This window comes from Zootermopsis nevadensis, unplaced genomic scaffold, assembly GCF_977971745.1.
Source record: "Zootermopsis nevadensis isolate Lab colony 2312 unplaced genomic scaffold, Znev_1.0 Znev_ptg000020l, whole genome shotgun sequence".
In the NCBI taxonomy this organism is placed as follows: domain Eukaryota; kingdom Metazoa; phylum Arthropoda; class Insecta; order Blattodea; family Termopsidae; genus Zootermopsis; species Zootermopsis nevadensis.
In genome coordinates, this window is record NW_028259152.1 from 7,358,027 (window position 1) to 7,376,974 (window position 18,948).

General features: G+C 37.5%; 1 protein-coding gene across 5 annotated transcripts in view; it reads right to left on the minus strand.

The window, feature by feature from the left end:
• spg (dedicator of cytokinesis spg) overlaps positions 1-18,948 on the minus strand; it is a 115,273-nt gene that overhangs the window by 25,174 nt on the left and 71,151 nt on the right. For 3 of the 5 annotated variants that reach the window (XM_022069437.2, XM_022069436.2, XM_087352206.1), the window contains exons 7-17: positions 11,301-11,385; positions 10,320-10,355; positions 9,573-9,718; positions 7,895-7,976; positions 6,426-6,765; positions 5,538-5,670; positions 5,154-5,268; positions 3,657-3,819; positions 3,056-3,340; positions 1,942-2,132; positions 612-712 (exon numbers count right to left, since the gene is read on the minus strand). In XM_022069437.2, coding sequence (XP_021925129.1) covers positions 612-712; positions 1,942-2,132; positions 3,056-3,340; positions 3,657-3,819; positions 5,154-5,268; positions 5,538-5,670; positions 6,426-6,765; positions 7,895-7,976; positions 9,573-9,718; positions 10,320-10,355; positions 11,301-11,385 — 1,677 coding nt within the window. Of the gene's footprint in view, positions 1-611; positions 713-1,941; positions 2,133-3,055; positions 3,341-3,656; positions 3,820-5,153; positions 5,269-5,537; positions 5,671-6,425; positions 6,766-7,894; positions 7,977-9,572; positions 9,719-10,319; positions 10,356-11,300; positions 11,386-13,219; positions 13,578-13,627; positions 14,181-18,948 lie in introns of those variants that run through there. The other 2 variants (XM_022069439.2, XM_022069438.2) reach the window with 2 other exon arrangements.

An 18,948-nucleotide genomic window follows, 5' to 3' on the forward strand; every position in this document is an offset into this window, starting at 1 on the left:
ATTCCTCTCCCATTTCTTCCTTTTATTTACCACTGCCATACTTCATCTCCTTCCCTTCAAGATATGCAATCAAAAGAGTACAATGAAAGATATCAAATGTGCTACATAAAACATTATTTGAGTGTTTTCATTAGGTCCTCACCTATCTAAATATTTCCTCTGTGAGCACAAAAAACAAAAATACATGAAACTGGTTTTTATATGATAGAGATATGTAATAGCTCTCATGGCAATGGATTTTTAAAATGAAACTACGTACACAGAGGATAACAAACTGTATAATCTTAAACAACAGAAAAAATGTTTTGAGAGACAAACAGAAACAAATGAACCATTCTCATGCAGATATCTAATAGTTATCAAGGAAATGAACTCCTTTTAAGTATCAAATATTGTAAGCTACTATAATGTAATAAAAGTTAACTCATTAACTTCACTAATAGAAAACTTTAAACATGAAAACTGAACATGTCTAATGTCAAATTGTGAATAAGATTTGAATACTGGCATGTGAAGTGTATCTAGGTGAACAATACTTTAAAAACTACATTTCACACGAAGAGAAACAATCTGTTATGATTATCAAATTACAGCCCAAGTATGTAACTTACTTATACACCAGAGCAGCAGCAAAGTGGCCTTTAATGTAGGCATCCATGACAGGCTTGAAATGCTCAAACTTGCTATCATCCAGGAGACTGAAAATACTGACCTGCAAGACAAACAGCCACAATGAAAAGATGGAGTAGAGACCTGAGCTATAATTAACCTTCTGGCAGCAAAACAATGCCAATAAATTCCGCTATTGGAAAAGGTTCTGAGATACTTTAATCTACCTCCCATCCTCATTCCAAAATTCTCTATAATCCATCTTAATTTTATCCTCCCATACTGTTCCCTGTCTTCCAAGGGCAAGGATTTCCAGAGGTTTACCCCACAAAATTATGAAATTCTTTTCTCCTCAGTCTGAGCTGTATGAACAATCCCTCATAATCTTCCATATTTCACTACCTAAACAATACTACATGGCTTTTACAAACCATGAAGTCCCTCATTACATGCAGTAATATCCTTCTTAGATACAAATAATTTTCCAGAAATTTACATTCTTCACTCAAAGTCTTTTAGTAAAACATCAAATGACATATACTGCAGTCTATATTGTGCATCTTAGCCACGTCTTCTAATCCTCTGCTGGAAGTTCAATACACTGGACACCTTGTGTTAAAAAACAGTGAGAGAAAAGTTTCAATTCTTCAAAATTTCTTGAATGACTCAGATCTCTGCACAGCCTTTTCTCTAAAGGCTGGTTACTCAGACTCTATCCCTTGGGTAAACGTGACTGGAGAATGTCAACTTGCATTTGTTTAATGAGCCTACCTCTGCATCTCCCATAGACCTTCTTGGCAAGGTAACTAGGCACAAAAACAACTTACATAAACATTAGAAACACCACCACACTCAACACTGTTGACATAGCACTCCACTGTCTAGGTGTTATTGAAGCCACAGAAGTTGGTTCTACTTCCCTCTTCAGGTAAAAGGAGGACAAATGCCTAATCTGTTGGGCTCCCTGCTTTAGCTAGTCTCAAACCTGACTTCATCGACAAAACATGCCACTTTATTAGTTATATAAGAGTAGCAATAGAGGATTTGTTAGTGCCGACTAAATCGATCCTTTGTATCTAGTTCGTGGAACACTTCGCACTGAAACATGCAACTAGTTGGTGGCAATACAGGTGATGACAAAAGGAAATACAAGACCTGTGTTTCAATTATAACAATTTAAATAGAGGAAATATAAAAACGATAAAGACTTATCAGAACATTATATACATGTATGGTCTTGGGACACTGGAATCAAAAGAATTCAATTACATGACATAAATCATCCTTTTTACAAAAACAAGAGGGTCAGCAGCATTTGACTGAATGACTTACTAATACATGGAAGACCAGTCCTGAGTGAGTTGTGGAGTTTCCATCTTCTGTAGAGAACATTGAGAACAGAGCATCCAACACATCCTGCAGAAACTTAACCAATTCTTCTCCATTAAGACGTAGCACACGATTCAATGCTTCTTGAATCATTTCTGGATGCTCCTTCCACTGCAGCAATGACAGCAAATCCACTGAGAAAAACATAAACCCAAAAATAAAACATAAAGCAGCAAACAAACTGATGGTTGAATGGTAAGCGACTTTGATGCAAAACATGAAAATTAGGTATGAGCCGGGATAGCTCAGTCAGTATAGTGACTAGCTACGGGCTGGACGACCGGGGTTCGATCCCCGACGGGGGCAGAGGATTTTTCCTCTAGCCTCTGTGTCCAGACCGGCTCTGGGGCCCACCCAGCCTCCTCTACAATGGGTACCGGGGTCCTTTCCCGGGGGTAAAGCCGGCCGGGGCGTGATGCTGACCACTCACCCCCATCTAGTGCCGGGGTCAAGGAAGAGAGGAGCTATACCTCCACTCCCCCCAAGCGCCTACATGGCGTATAGTGGGACAAACTTTACTTTACTTTACTTACATGAAAATTAGGTAACCATTTCAGAAATTAAAAGTCATAGTATAAAAGCTTTTGTCTGAATAACTAACTGCATGGTGCTAGGTTGCCATTTAGAAGTTGACTGCTAACCAGCTGGTAAAGAAATAAATTCATGAACACTCAGGCATTTATTCCCCTTGCAAGAGGGAGGGAGTGGACACAAATACCAAAAAGGGTGTTTATGGATGGACAGACAAGATTAAGATGGCTTAAGGTTAAAAATGTCCCTAGTTCTTAACCAAATACCATGCCTTCTAGATGTACTGGGGACTGGAGATCTCTCTCCATGCATTCTTAACCTCAGCACTAGATGGAAGTGAAAAGCTTCATAAGCCAGCTTAGGAAAGAGTCCTGGACATTCTGTTGAAAAGTAAACTGCTGCCCTGCTGGGAACTGAACCCTGATCATCCAGCCTAGTCAATAAACTAACTAAATAGTGATTGTGACACTTTAAAAAATATTCCAGAATGAAATGCTCATGTGAATTCAGAGTTGGAATGGCTTACCATTCTGGGTAAGTTTTGTTGAACAGAGGAGTGTGTGTACATAGACAGATTCTTTTGAACTCCGACTAAATGCTCCAGCAAGGGTGGATGCAGAAGAGATATGAACACTAGTATCCCTTGCGCTGCTTGGCAATTGGAGATAGGAACTAGATTCCAGCCTCACTCTGTCCTCACACTTGTAAATATAAAGCTCATGTGTTCCATCCCTTAGTGTTGCTCCTCCAGCCTCCATCAGCCGAGCAAACGAGAAGCCAAACAGCTTCTTGTTATCTGTTTTATCACGAGCTGAAACAAATAATTTCCCAGTAGTGGTCACATATAATAAATGTCATAAATGTCCATACAGTATCTCTTTAAGAATATACATATATAATTAATTATAAAAAAAAACTTCAACTTGTTATGAAGATATCTAAAAACCAAAACTGTTCATTTTGGTTTACAAGTAATACTTTCCTGATCTGAATACTGTTAAGTGTTAGTTAAATATCAGATTAGGAAAGTATTGTTTATAAACCAAAATTTTGAGGTATTTCATAATGAAAGTAACATATATGTGCCACACTGTTCCATGCCTGTCATATTTCACAGTAGTACTTACTTGAGCAATGCCTGTACTCCAAGCGAATGTGAGAGCCATAGAACTTGTCTATTGGAACAGCCAGTCTGATTGTTTCGGACCACCAAGGAGAGTTGTGATGGTACACAATCATTGACTGGTATTCATTAGTCCCATCCATGCCTGAAGCTCCCCACAGACAGTTCTGGAGGAGAAAAGTAGATGGTTACATATAAACATAAAGAGGTTAAATAGCGACAATACAGTAAATTCTATGTGGGATGTTAGCAGACTGAAGGAATATTCCACTGCAAGAGTAACTGCAGCCTTACTATAGCCTGCAACCAAGAAAGTCCTGGGCAGCTTTTCTGAGTGCTGTGGTACTACTATGGCATTTTATTTAAAGAAAGTGATGCCAAACATAGGTGCAATACCAAAGTTCAAAAATATCTAAGTTCCCCTTCCCCTCCTTCACTGTGTGCAGCATACTCATGCCTGTATGATGAGTTTTTCTTCTTAATTTTAAAAATTACCATAGAATGTTATTATATTAAGAAAATTATTGTTAATTCACACCATATCTACATATAAGTATATATGAAGATATCTGTCTTCTGGGTTGTTGCGGCGTTACGCTGAAGCCCCGGTGAGTAGGAGGGGGCGGTGGTGTGCACAGAAAGGTCCGGGCGCGAGCCCACCTGGAGCCGCCACTGGTGCAGATCTTGGTGGTAGTAGTGGTTTAGTCTGGTCAATGTTTACATCGACCAGACTATACAGCGCAACAACCCAAAAGACAGAAATCTTCATACTCACCACTGTGAAAACCTCAAATCTTACTAAGTATATACATGTTCTGTATGGAAATTTCAGCATTTATTTTAAAAGTGTCATGTTATTATTGTAATATTGACACAAGTTAACATTTTGAATGCTCACTAATAATAACCTACTCTTCACTGGAGTCTGCTAGACTTGCAAAAAATATATCTGAGGTTCTCACAGTGGTGATTACAAAGAAGGCCATCTTGCTGCCAGTAAGGACCCATGAAATGTTGGTAAAGTTATACCACACTACATAATACTATAACCCAGAAAACAGCTATCTTCACACTTCAATATGTTTGTAACAGATGGCAAACTAGCTACAATCTGCAGGTGACAGTATTGGTGTCCTAAAAAAACAAAATTATGTATGTTACAGATTAAAATGGCCATGTCATAACTTAGGCAGTCTGCTGGCTTCTCACTGTGGAGGCCCAGCTTCAATCTCAGGGCAGTCTCGATTTGTAGGTGGACAAAGTAATATTGGTTCAGATCTTTCTGAAGTATTTGAGTTTTCCCCTGCCAGTCATCAATCCCCCATTCCATACTTATCTATCACCAGACTCATTACCATCAGGAATGATGCAACAGGTCCATTTGTGACCACCAGTACCAACAGACTCAGTATAAGCATTCTAAATACAAAACTGGCGACTACAAAAACCAACAATATAACATGACTCAATCGTGAGCATATGGAAAAAATACTATACTGACCTCCAACACCTTTCCTTCTGAATCTAAAACTAGGATTGTCACTTCTATGTTCTTCCCAGTAGATTTTCCACCACGTTCAAACTCTCCTTTCTCCAAAGTCAGGTACAGATCATTCCTGAAAAATATATAACATAAAATAAAATGAGGAAATGAAATATATATGACTAAGCACGAAGCATTTGTTACACATGGATGACAAGAGGATTCCTTTAAGGGAATCAACAATTAAAATGATATGCAATACAAAATAGGGCAGCGTACATAAAAAGAGTGTCGAAAGAGGGATGATCCACCCTGGTAGTAACTTCAATGAATGATAGTTATGAAGAAAAAAAAATCTAAATTATACTAGCATAAAACTATTGTGGTACTAGAGAAACTGACCTTACATCACCAGGCATAATGACATCAGAGAAACCAAGTTTCTTTGTAAGGGAAATGTTCTTAAATATCAAAGGATTCTCCTCTCGGACCTGAAGCAGCTCTCCGTGAAGAACTTTCAGTGAGATGACAATACCTGAAACAAGTAATGAGGTCAGTTCTGATACACCCAAAGAGTGAGGATGTTCTGACTGCAGACATAACTCTATTGTATGCTCAAAGTAAATTCACTTTAAACAAAAGTCAAAGACAGTGATAGCATGCATACTTGTTCATATAAAAATAAAATTATAGGACAGCAGTTAAATGAGTATCTACTTAAGAATTTATTTTATTCTGGACATGAAGTATATAACTGAAAGATAATGTCTGTGTTAATTAACATGTTTTACTTGAAAACAACTCAATAGATTTAAATTTAATTTGGTATTTTATGATTTCTCAAAGTGGGACTGCCAACCCTACATTTCATTACCAATACTACAGATACATAAAATAAGGTTTCTTTCTTACGTGGTTTCAAGCTGAGAGATTTCTGCTCCACCTAACAAGATTAAGATAGTTAACATCTAAGGCTAGTGAGAGCACAAAGACTGGTCCTAGGAGCATAAGTAACTAATATTCAATGGTATTTTAACATTTATCATAAACAAACAGGGGATTTGAACCCCCAAACTATGGGACTGCCAGCTGGAATTTTGACTCCAAGGATAATGGTTCAGTGGTACGCTACTGCAATGCATGGCTAGCTGGACTGCACATTAGCCATGATGCATAGCCAATAAAGGTTAACTTTAAATTTATTATAGTGCTAAACCTAGCACAAATGCATGTTCAAAAGAATTAGAATTTCCACCCATCACTCGTCAGCTTATGTCAAGTTGCACTCACCATAATTTGGCTGCCCTGAGAGAGGATTATATTTGTTGCTCTGCTTTTTGATAATCAACTCATGAAGCTGATGGAAGTCTTTCTCCTCTCCTTGATAAACTTTAAATGTAAACTCTCGCTCATCATTAGAGCCCCCTGGAAGTAAGTCCTTGTTTAAAAGAATGTCATTAATGTTGAGTACTGCACATCCATGTGGCCGTTTAAACAGCTGATGCGCTGGAACTGAGTGACTGGATGAACCTGATGACTTCTTGGATGAGTCAGAATACAACATGCGGCCCATCCTCATCACGTGAGCCACCAGCCACATATCACAGGTGAGATCTGCATTACCTAGGTCCTGCAACATATTGTCTCAGTGGACACAGCAGCATATGTAAGTTCCCAAAAATTACACTCTCAAGCTATTATGAAGTACTGTTATAACCATGCTACAACAATTCATATCCCAAGTTAAGTAACATCCAGCTAGGTCATTATTGAGATGGGGAGACTGCTCATCATCATTCACAGTCATATCGAGGCTAAGCACCATTGAACTGGGCAAGGGTTGGGTTGGTGGCTGCTTTCCTGAGCTCTATAAAGTCTATATGTTGTTCTTTTATGCCACTCATCACATCATTTCCTAAAGATGTATTCTCTGTATTAAAGTAGCTGACTGCCTGAAAAGACTTCTAAGATGTGTAATAACATCCCCATAATTCTAAGAGGCAATAAGACCTTGAAATTATAAACTCCCCCTAAGTGGGATACTGAGAAGGACATGAGAAAATAATACTGAAATGGATCTTAAGTGTGGTAGACTGTAACAGTGGGAAATATATGGAGTGGAATTTATTCAATTGCAAGCTTTAATTTTGGTTGGTTGAACCTTCAGGTACTACTAGCAGAAACTTAGGCAAACATCAATAACTCTTATCATAACTTATTGCTTACTCAAGATAAATACTTAAAGATGACTTAATCCTTTTACTGTCAGGTTTCTCCCTAACCATGTGACCCTTCCAGGTTCAGGTTAAAAAAGTTATGGCTACATCACAATTACTATTTGTACTTCAGATTGTGTTTCTCTCAGGTTATAATAAAACGTTTGTTGGTCAAAACCAAACTTTATTAGATTCTGCTCTGTATTATGCAACACACTTAGATAAATATAAATTCAGAAAACTGCAGATGCACATGATGTACTAAGAAAAAAAATTAGGATGTTGTAGGCAAAAACTTTTAAAGTAGCAGATTAAAATGCTGCTAAAAGATGTCAAAATCAATTGCTGGATTTATTTTGCCAATGTGATGTAGAACATTTTTTAATTCAACAGCCAGTTGCATCATGAGACTAGGGAGATACCATGCACAGATATAGAAATATGTGCCAAGACAGTCAAAGAGATAAGAAAATAGAATACACTTTTTATATACAATCATATCTACACAAGTTACCACTGAACATAAGAGGTGAGTGAACTTACTGTAAAAATAGTACAGTTGCTGTGCAGCTTCTCAACATAGTTGGAGAAACCCTCCTTGGATATCCTGACTAGAAAACGTTCACTGTAACAGCATTATATTTATGGATAAGGATAATTTATATAGCTTGTAACAAATTAATATAAATGTGTAAATTTTGCCTGGATTTTTCCAGATAAAAAATATTAGTTTTATGTACATCGTACCACAAACAGATCATGAAACAAACTTTCCACCTACTGATTTTCTTTAAGTTAACAAAATACGTGTAACACATAGCATTCATCAATGGCTACAGCAAATTTTTAAAATATTTTTATGTACTTTGTACTTATTAAAATATATTCAAAAAATGTATTTAGGCATTTATATAAAGCGGCAGTCAGTGCAGTAAAAAACATCCAACAAAGTTTTATAGCTCATGTCTACAGCACCCACAATAAAAATGATGACATCAATATAAAGACACTGGTTGATCAATCACTATGAAACTCAGTGTAAACATCACACCATTGCATACCTAACTGGCTATTTTGGTATCTCACAAATCCCTTACCATAAACAGTACCAACAAAGTGGATGTGGAAACAACATGAGCCACTCCGTACACAAAATTTCTGGAATACGTCAGAGGTTATGAAAGGTCTATATGGGGACACATGTTTAGAAATTGTTCAGATTTTATCATGGTACTATTTTTGTAAAATTAAACAATGGGAAAACTTTAGCTTGAAGACAATAACTGATGAATTATGTAACATGTATGACTTATATGGTACAATGTTATTCGTTTTATTACTTATAATTTTTCCTCTTTAGACAGCCTTGTTGCTTTATATAATGCTTTAATTAGGTCAAAGCTTGAGTATGCCTCGGTCGTTTGGAATAATCTTACACAGACAGATTCTAATAAATTATAAAATATTCAAAGAAAATTTGCCAGTTTGTGCAATTATCGATTTTTCCAGTTTAATATCCCACGCAAATATGAATTGATCCTATCTACTTTAAATTTTAGAACACTTTATTCCAGACGACGACATCTTGATGAGTTATTTCTTGTTAATGTCTTTAAGGGCAAAATAAACTGCCATTCCATTATGGACGCTGTTGGTTTACGGGTGCCGGCGAGACAAATAAGAGAATTTTCTACTTTTAGTGTGAGCAGTGCACTAAGACATAGTCCTTCAGCCAGGTGCGTCATCGCTGCAAACGACGTATGTAAATCTTTGGACATATTTAGCATAAACATTGTCTCCCTTGAGGGCACGTTCTCAATAAGGGAAATGATCTAGATAGGTTGTCTTGATAGATAATCTAGCTTCGTTATCTGTTTTTTATATTTCTTTAACGTTTTACAATTATATTAGTGTTCCCTAGGTGGATTATTTGTTTTTATTTATATTTCTTCATTTATTTTGCTTTGTGCTAATATTGTTTCTATTTTGGGTTTGCCTGTACTTGGCAGTTATATTTAATACTGTACATGTATAAGTTTAGTTAATCTGTTTGTGTACTATTTTTCATTATTATTTCATTATTATTGTATGTATTATCAGTGTTTGCCTGTTATTGGCTTCTTGCTGTTGGCAAACACGTAAATAAATTAATTGAATTGAATTATGCCCCACTAAAATTGTTACAAACATGTTTTTTCATAATGTGAAACAATGAATTTACCTTATATATTTGGCTTTCTTAGTATCATACAATGAGAAGTACATTTCTGTGTCTTCTCCAATATGGTGCCCAAAGTCTCGCATGCAGAAATACAGATGGTGTGTGTGGACTTTTCTCGCTTCCTTACGCTTCATTGTGCCTCGTGCCTGCAAGAAAACACAAATAAGAATCAAGAACAGTGACCTGGATTTATCACAGATCTTTTATTATTGGGATATATTCTGGACATAATCCATTATGTAATTTCCTAATCATTTCTCACATTTTCTTTATTTTAACCTTTCCCATAATGACTTTCTTATTTAGAAACCTTCTCCTGTTAATATATTTCTGTAATAACATATTAGTTCTATTGCTGAGAAATCATTAATAGATTTAACTGTTGGGAGATAGCATAGTATATTTTTTTCATTGATCTTAAATACCAGATTCAGACCATAGTGCCACTAAACAAAACATCTCAGGCACAACATTAACTAACTAACTATCAACAGTTGACTTGTATGTTGCTCTGAGATATGAATTTTTAGCATTCTGTCACAGTAGATTTGTATACAGAAATACGTACAGAAGACCACGGTGGAATGTAAATTACAAATGACATAACTGAAAAATATGTACATTGCATTCAAGTACACCTTCCCACTTTTGTTACACAACTTCACACTGATGTACATGGGACGTGCATAATTGTTAACACTAAATGTCAGACTGCTATTTTATGTATTAAAGTGTTGTTATACTCACTGAGGCCCCTTGTGAGTTTTCTGCACTTTGCACATGCTGTAAAGAAAAAGGAAACCAATGGTAACAGTTCTGAACACCTTGCCCACTCCAAAGTAGGGGCACGTATTTTAACTAATGTTTCAAAAACATGTTCGGGAATGAAAATGGATGGAATCTTTTCATGATTAGTGACTTACATTTTCCTACAAATGAAATGCCAAAATATATTCATTTCTGTTAACCTTCCCTTGACCAAAATATTCAGGTTATATGTTGAAGACAGTAACAGAATGGACAAAACACAAATAGGAATTTTTTTAAAAATTAACAATGCAACAGCTTGTTATGAATGTTTACTGATAGAATATGTCTTTCACCCTTTCTGTGCCAGATTTCCTCTATTATTGAATTTCATGGCAAAGTATAATATATATTGCTGAAAAGCCACAATGAAAGTTGCCTTTTTTTTAATGTCATGCAGAAAATAAAAAATGTTTACAGAGAAGAATTAGACTGTATTAGACAACAAGCCTACAGAACAAATATGCAAATTCAGATATAAATAAAAACATCAAGATTCTTTGATAAAAATACAGAGATAAAAAAAGAACAGTGAAAAAACAGGAGAAACTTTAGGTTAAAACTAGTTTCAGAGACTACAGCATACAGGAAGAGATGGAAAAACCATATTAAAATAATTGGCTAAGATAGGTAGCCAATGATAAGAAAGAGTTATAAACATTCAGGGTACGAAGCAGATTAAGATGACCAAGCAGACGGTCAAAAAGAGCTTTCAGGTTGGTACAGGTAATAAATTACATATCTCTAAAGACATGGAAGAAGTGTTGCAGTTATTTTTTCAGAAGCTGATTAAAGGAAGGATACAATAGTGGATACTTGCTCCAGCAGTTATGAATCATCAGATTTCACAGCACACAGACCTAGTCTCTCAACCAATCAATAAAAATTCATTATAACTCAAATATTTATGCACAAACTCACCACATGATACAATTCAACTACACTCATTGTGTCTGGATCAACCATATGGGCACCAACACGGGGTACCAGGTCCAACCCGAGCTTCCTATAACAGAAACAAAAGGACAAAATAATACACAACAAATCTTAGCCCTTTCCATGCTAGATTTTCAGGAGAAAGACATTCTTTTGTTTTATATTTTTATGGTAACTTTGCTATAAACTGCTGCTGCTGAGCTTATAATGTCAACAGATGGCAGGACTGGTTTGTTTTCACCAATAATGCCAAAAACATTCAGAAAGGATCAATGTGAAGGGATATACGTAAATTGTTTGCAGAATGGGAAATGTTAAATGCATATGTCACTGCTGTGGTACATTACAAAGTTCTGAAAGATTTCTCCCTGTAGATTATAATATCACTCCAACTACCAGAAAAATGGTTATAAGAAGTCAAAATATAAATATCACATATCAGGTCACACTGACACATCTATTGTAATAATTAAATATTTTGTGCAACTTATATGTTATTTTATGCATACTTACAAAATACCATAATTAAAGCAGACATTTTTAAAATAATGTCATCATACAAAGTTCAAAGGTAAATTCACTTTTCTTTTGTCCAAATAAAACTTCTGATGATGATTTCTATCTTCTGGGTTGTTGCGCTGTGTAGTCTGGTCGATGTTAACCAACGTTTCAGAGTCATACTGCCCTGATGATGGAGGCAGTATGACCTCTGAAACGTTGGTTAACATCATTCATATTCACCGCTGTGAAAACCTCAAATCTTACAAAACTTCTGATCTTTAAACTATAATGATTCTTTTTCATTTGTACATGCAATACTTCATAATGCAAGCTGAGTTCTAATGTAAAGGTTCTCAACCTTTACCAAACCAGGGATCAAAGTCACACTCACTTTCAATGAGAGGGTCAAAAGATTATAAGCGAGAACAATTTATTGAAACTTCTAGTCAATGTATTAAAAATGTTATTACTGAACAATCATAAACAAGTACAAATAACACTAAATTTTTCACTAACAAAATCAGTCAAAAGTTACATCTGATTCTGGTTTTCCTTTAGTAATGATTCAATATCAAGCGCAATGTCTCTCATAGTGATTCACATGTATGCTTCAGTAACACACATCCTAGTTCTTAATTTGAGATGTACTTTATTAAGCTATAGCCTACATTGATTGCTCTTCCTTGATATCAGCAAAATATTTTTCATCATATAGATTGACATAGTTTGCATATTATAAAAAATATATATAGAACACACAAAACACACTGCAGGGCTGCATGTATGCTTGCAGACCATGGGTTCAGAACCACTTTTGTATAGTAATGTAAATACATAACCCTTCCTTCCCCAGTCCCACTACCAGAGATGAGAAGCGTGCAAAAGTGGAGGACACATTTTCCAAATGTTTTATTTGCTATTTTGTTTATCTCATTGGTCTTGATGGCCATTTATTGCAGATACAGACATAGCAGTTTATTTTCTGAATTTTTAAATTCCTGGCTGCCATGCTGTAATTATGGGTACATGCACTTACTTGGCACTGCAGACAAAAAGGCACCTTGGACTATGTAAGGCTATCCACTTATCACTTTAAAAATAACAGCATGTTACAAACTGACAGAGATGGCCTCAGATTTCAACAGATCCTTTGACAAAATATTTTCAATCAAGAGAAATGAAGCATCAAATTTATGGAGATAACTGCATGACAGAGAGTTTTATAATTCACATTCCAAACCTAATATCATTACAGTGATTACATTAAGGACTTGATGGGCATGTCATAGATGATGCATGGAATAAATAATGAACTTGTAGTATAGAATTCATATTAAAAAATGGATGGAGAGAACCTGCTTGGGAGACACAGGCATAGATGTGGGAATACAAATAAAACTGACCTTAGAAATACAGGTTGAAAATGACAACTTGATTCAAGTGACTCAGGCTAGAGTCAATAGCCAGCCTTTGTCAACAACAAATCTTTGGGTTCCACAAAAACATTGCAGTCTTTGACCAGGAGGAGATACAGCTTCATTAAACCATCTATGAAGAATGATCCAAAGTATATCATCTTCTTATAGCATTTGCACATGACTGTTCCTAAGTTGGCAACTGTGAATAACCTACTTCCATTCACATGATAATTAGATGTGTGGTCCTGTTATATGCTAACTGCTTGAACCATCAAGAAAACCCATCTTCGCTTGACTAACGTCTCTGCTTAGAAGCAATACTTCATCCTATAAAGATTGCTTTAGTGTCACAGATAAACAGGTTTAGACACAAAATCCATCATAGGCCGTTACCCTGGAAATTCACGGATCACACACTGGCGAATTCTTGCTTTCTCTCCTTCTTTTACCTAGCCTCCCATTCTCTTCGTAATAATCGAATTTTGTTTCTACCTTCGTTTCGGCGAAAACTGCCTTTACAATCCTCATAGTGAGCTCTGAGATTATTATTACTGATTGGATGTTTGGTTAGTTAATGTCCACACTCTTTTTAACTGCAGAGGTCACATAACGTTAAATAATATAATTATTACTGATTGATTATTAGGGCATTTAACGACGCTTTTCAAATGAATAGGTACACAGAGTGCAATAACATGATAATATTGTTTCACTGATTATTTAACGAGACGTTCTAGGCCACGATCGCTTCCTTCCATATCCTCTGCTATTCGTTATTCATTAATCCTATCATTCGACGTTATATTCTGACCATTTGTGTGCGCCATTAAACTACAACACAGACCAAGCTGAACGAATAAACTGACTTGTATTCGGGATATATCATACGGAGGACAGACAACCCTGACTGAACTGTCTCTGAAACGTCAGTAAACTTCTACCAGACTACAAGGCGCGACATCCTAGAAGACAGAATGTTCATACCACCACAAAAACCTGAAATGTCACCATTTCCTAACTTGTTTCTGTTTGGAAGAGTAAGCTAAATCTATAAAACAGAAAGGGTTTATGCTAGATGCAGCATAGCCGTGTTTATGACGTACCATTTTACACGGAATAAGGGACAAAAGGAGCTTCAGTCAGTCCAGGTAAGCTCCAAACTCAAACATCGAATGTGCTACAGGGATGGTCACGGTCTGTGTCCGGAAATGTTGGGTGTGTGTGTGAGGAGTGTGAACAGGAGGCGGTCCCATCCACATTATATGTCTCATCCCCCGCACCAAATGTTTTATCATTAGTTTCAATTAGTGATTAGTTCCGTCTGCAACATAAGTTAAGAAGAGTTTGATAGAACACGTTATTCTGCATTTCATTACCTACTCGGAGCACAGTCCTTGATGACGTGATAGCCGCTGAAGTGGCCAAGACGTTCCTCACATTTAATGGAACACATTGCCGTGTTCACAAGAAAATATCGTGAGCCTGTCAAATCCAGTCCATACCCTCACATTCTACCACCTATTTTAATATGACCCCCTCACCTATGCCTAGGTCTCCCAAATGGTCTCTCCCTCACGGTTTTCCAACTGAATTTTGTATGCATTTCTCATCCCTCCTACATGCCCCGCCCATCTCAGCGCCCTTGCTTTCATCGCCTTAATAATCTATTATGAAGAGTATAAACAATCATCGCCCTGATGATGGATGCAGCAAGGACCTCTGAAACGTCGATAAATTTCTACCAGCCCACACGGCGTAACAACCCAGAAGACAGCAGTCTTCAAGAGTATAAACCTTTACTTGCGTCTGAGATCTGAGGTTCTCACGGTGCTGTACATGTCGACTATTGTCTTTTGGATTACTCGTACATAGTCTTGTAGGTGGTTAAAAAAAATTCTAAGGAACGATGGTAACCACCACACTTGGCCAACTACGTTAGTTAATCTACATTCAGTTAGTTATTTATACCATTTAACATTTAATATTTCATTTAGCAGTTACGAATGCTGGGCAGGATATCTAAGGCGCACAACTAATAATTCGATCTCTTCACTGCAGCCACGTTCCTGAAAATGATAAAATATTACATTCCAATTTTAAAATACCTTAAAATTTGTATTGTTTGGACACGACGAGTATTTTTGAATATATAGCCATTGTAGATCCCACATGTGCAAAGCAATTTAATGAGTCGTCTGATTCAGTGGTATGTTTGTCATTTATCTCCGACGACCTCTAAACAGAGTAGTATTACTACATCTCATGGTACAGGCCACGTGACACTATACAAGGTCCAGCGTGATAGTCTCGAGACGCTGTACAGGCAAACAATTAAAGCTTCATGACCGTGATCACAAAACCTCACCACTGGATCCTATCTTCAGCAAATTTAATTGAGTTAACACATTTATACACAGACCCATTCTAATATTATCTTCCTAATACCACCTAGGTCTGCATAGCATTCTCCTCCTTCAGGTGTACAGAAGAAAATTTATGAGCATGTATTCAGTTCGTAGTAGATGCTTCATCTAGCTCATACATATTATTTATGAAACTAGTTGAAGGGTATAAATAACACAGCGGCATGTGACGTACGGCCTGCGACTGTTCTGAATTCTCAATCTGGTAGACCAGACGACCTAATCCGTGAAGAATAAAGACACGAATGATGAGCTACTATTACATCGTATATAACCATTATGTTAGACTTGTCCATCGTCTAGAGAATTTTTAAACCACGTTTCGGAAGTTGGGTCTGCATCTGTCTTCAGGTGATCGGTAGTCTAGCTAGTCTGAAACCTGGTCTAGCAGAATAACTATACACAATGGCATCACTATTACAGTGTCATTATTAAACAAGTTCTGACTCTGGTGCAGTTTTATGTTTTCTGAACAGTAGTAGCAATCGGCTTTCAGTCTGTAAGAGTCGAGATTTGTTAAAACAGGTTTCCTGCACTGGTCTCCTATACCAGCAGACGCGGTAACCCCTCCATCAGGTAAGTGCCCTACGGGCCGTTGCAACCTTGGGAACAAGAACAATCTATTTCTGAGTGTTGGTGGACAATTAGGCACGGGCATACCATCTCAATGGTAATGTGTTATTCAGAGTGACTCAGGCCTCTACTTTGGGCAGTCCATCCAGTCCAGTAGCGTACCAATAGCTATTTACCAGACACATTCGCCTATCACCTAATCTGATAGCCAAATCATCACGCAGTCTATTTTCTAAACAAAGTAAAAGAAGCGAATAAGAAGATGGCTGTCTTCTGGATATTGCGCCGCGTAGTCTCGCAGAAACTGGCCGACATTTTAGAGGCGTTCAATTTCTATGAAACTACACAGCGCGACATCCCAGAAGGGAGTCATCTTCAGCACTTTTCATGTTCCAGCTATTTCAAGGTGGCCCCCACTAAATACGCCCCTGGCCGACTAGATGGAGCTTCACGCTCTGGCCACCTTTACCTGCCGGGAAGGATTATTGATACCTACAGGTGAGGGACCTACGCACAATTGTGGCAAAGAGAAAAATTCTGCTCCTATTTTAAAACCACATGAGCCGGAGTGGCTGTCAGTGCAGTATCTTGACTACAGACTGGGGAACTAGGGTTCAGTGCCCGGGAGGGACAAAGGATTTTTTTAGCCTCTGCGTCCCGAGCGGCTGAGAGGCCCACCCTTAGCTTATCGAAATAAAATGAGCAACTGACAATGGCAAACCGCTTTCGGTTCAAGGGTAAAAGTTTCGATTTCCTAAAGAAGTACGGTGGAGTGCTGGGTCTTATTCAAATAAACCTTATATTATGAAAAAGTTTCACGGTAACATAATTTGAACTGCTGAAAATACACGAAACGTTAGCTTCACATGTTGAGAGATGGGGGACTCATTTATTTTATTGAAGTTACCAAAAATCAAATTAACCGAGACCATAAGGGTCTGTGGTGCTTAGTAACATCTCTCTTCATTGTGTAAACCATGTGGTGAAATAAGAAATGTAAATAACATTTTTGGCTAAAAATCTGAAGGAAAGAACGACACGTAAATAGAGGAATAATATTAAAATATATCTTAGAAAATTTGGTTTCAAAAATGTAAATTGGACTGAAATCACCTGTGCCATGGAGTCAGGTTATTTAGTTTCCTGCCACATATTCAGTTCCTGCAGGTTTATCGAACACCTAACAGCAGAGAATGACAAAGAAGCAGTCGGCTTCGAATGTTTTGAAGGCAGATTGACAAGACAGCCAGCCATATTAAGCAAGCCTTCGAATGGAAACCGCACGCCTGAGCGCGCTGCATCAACATGCGATGTGAGGTTTTGAACTGTGGCCGGCATAAAAAACCAGAAATAACACAAATCAAAAGCCACATGAATGTCAGCTGAAGAAAATTGTTCTTGAAATGTTACGTCTCTTTCTTCTATTTTTTACATTTATTTATTTCCCTTCTACTTCTTATCCTCATTTATTTCTCCTCATATTTACTTCTTCCTTTTCTCCTTCTATTCTTCCTTCATTCGCGTCTTCGTCTTCTCCTTATCTTGAACATTTACGTCGTACTCCTATTTTCTTTAAATTACTCATTTTCTTCTTCAGATTCATGTGTGCACCAAAAATTGGTCTTGTACCACCGTGTACCACCATTCAGACTTGTGATCTGCAGCTCAACTCCGGTTGCGGTGTTTGATTCCAATAATGGGCGATGCAAATGCCCCCTCCGAATTGTCTTATGGCCCAGTCAGTGGGAACTGTGAATCAAACCACGAACCTCCATTTAGTGTTAAGGTAGTGCTGTACTTGGCTTATCCCTACCCTTCTTTATGCAACGAAGTTAATTTCTTTGTTACCAACATTGCACAAGTGCCAGATAATTTCCCTGAAGGAGGTTTCTATTAACGCGGCAAACACAGCAATGGTACTTGCCTCATTCTTGCTCTGTGACGTCGACACTTACCTGCATACCTGCACCTGCACACGTTCTGTCTGAGTTGAACATACCAACTCTTTATGGAGAGCTGTCATGGTTATTGCCTAGATAAGAAATATGTAATGACATTTCGGAGGGTGGCTCTGTCTCTGTCATTAGGGAGAAGGCAAGGGTACCTTTTGTGTGAATCCCTTCAGATGGCATTTATCACCAGGGAGGCCGCCTCTGTGTATAGTCAGAAGGAAAGGGTACCTGGTTTGTGGGATCGGATATATATATATATATATATATATATATATATATATATATATCCGTTGTTCAATGATCACCTTTCGTACTAATCGACGTCACATAAGTTCTACTGTTCAAAGAGCGTCGTTATGCAATTAGCAATCCGGGAAGCAGCAGTTAATCATCTGTTCACGACACTGCATGAATTAAAGAAGTTACTTTGGATGCACACTGCCACAGTGGTAAAGCGTCTGACGTAGTGAAGATACCTTAAAATGGGCAACGGCCGCTTCCTGCCATGTACCTTCCTACTCGTCAATCACACTCATCCAAGTGCGTGTAATAAGACACAATGTCAGACAAAACATCGACAAATGAACAAACACACGGAATTCGTGAGAACTACAGTGACACTCCTGCTTCCTACTTGAGAGGTCCTCGCTGAGATTTCCTGTTCTTCCTCAGTCCCTCATGCGAGCCGGGACAGTTCAATCAGAAAGTGCTTGGCTACAGGATATAAGCCCGAATTTCGATTCCTGGTGACGCCGGTATGTCCAGA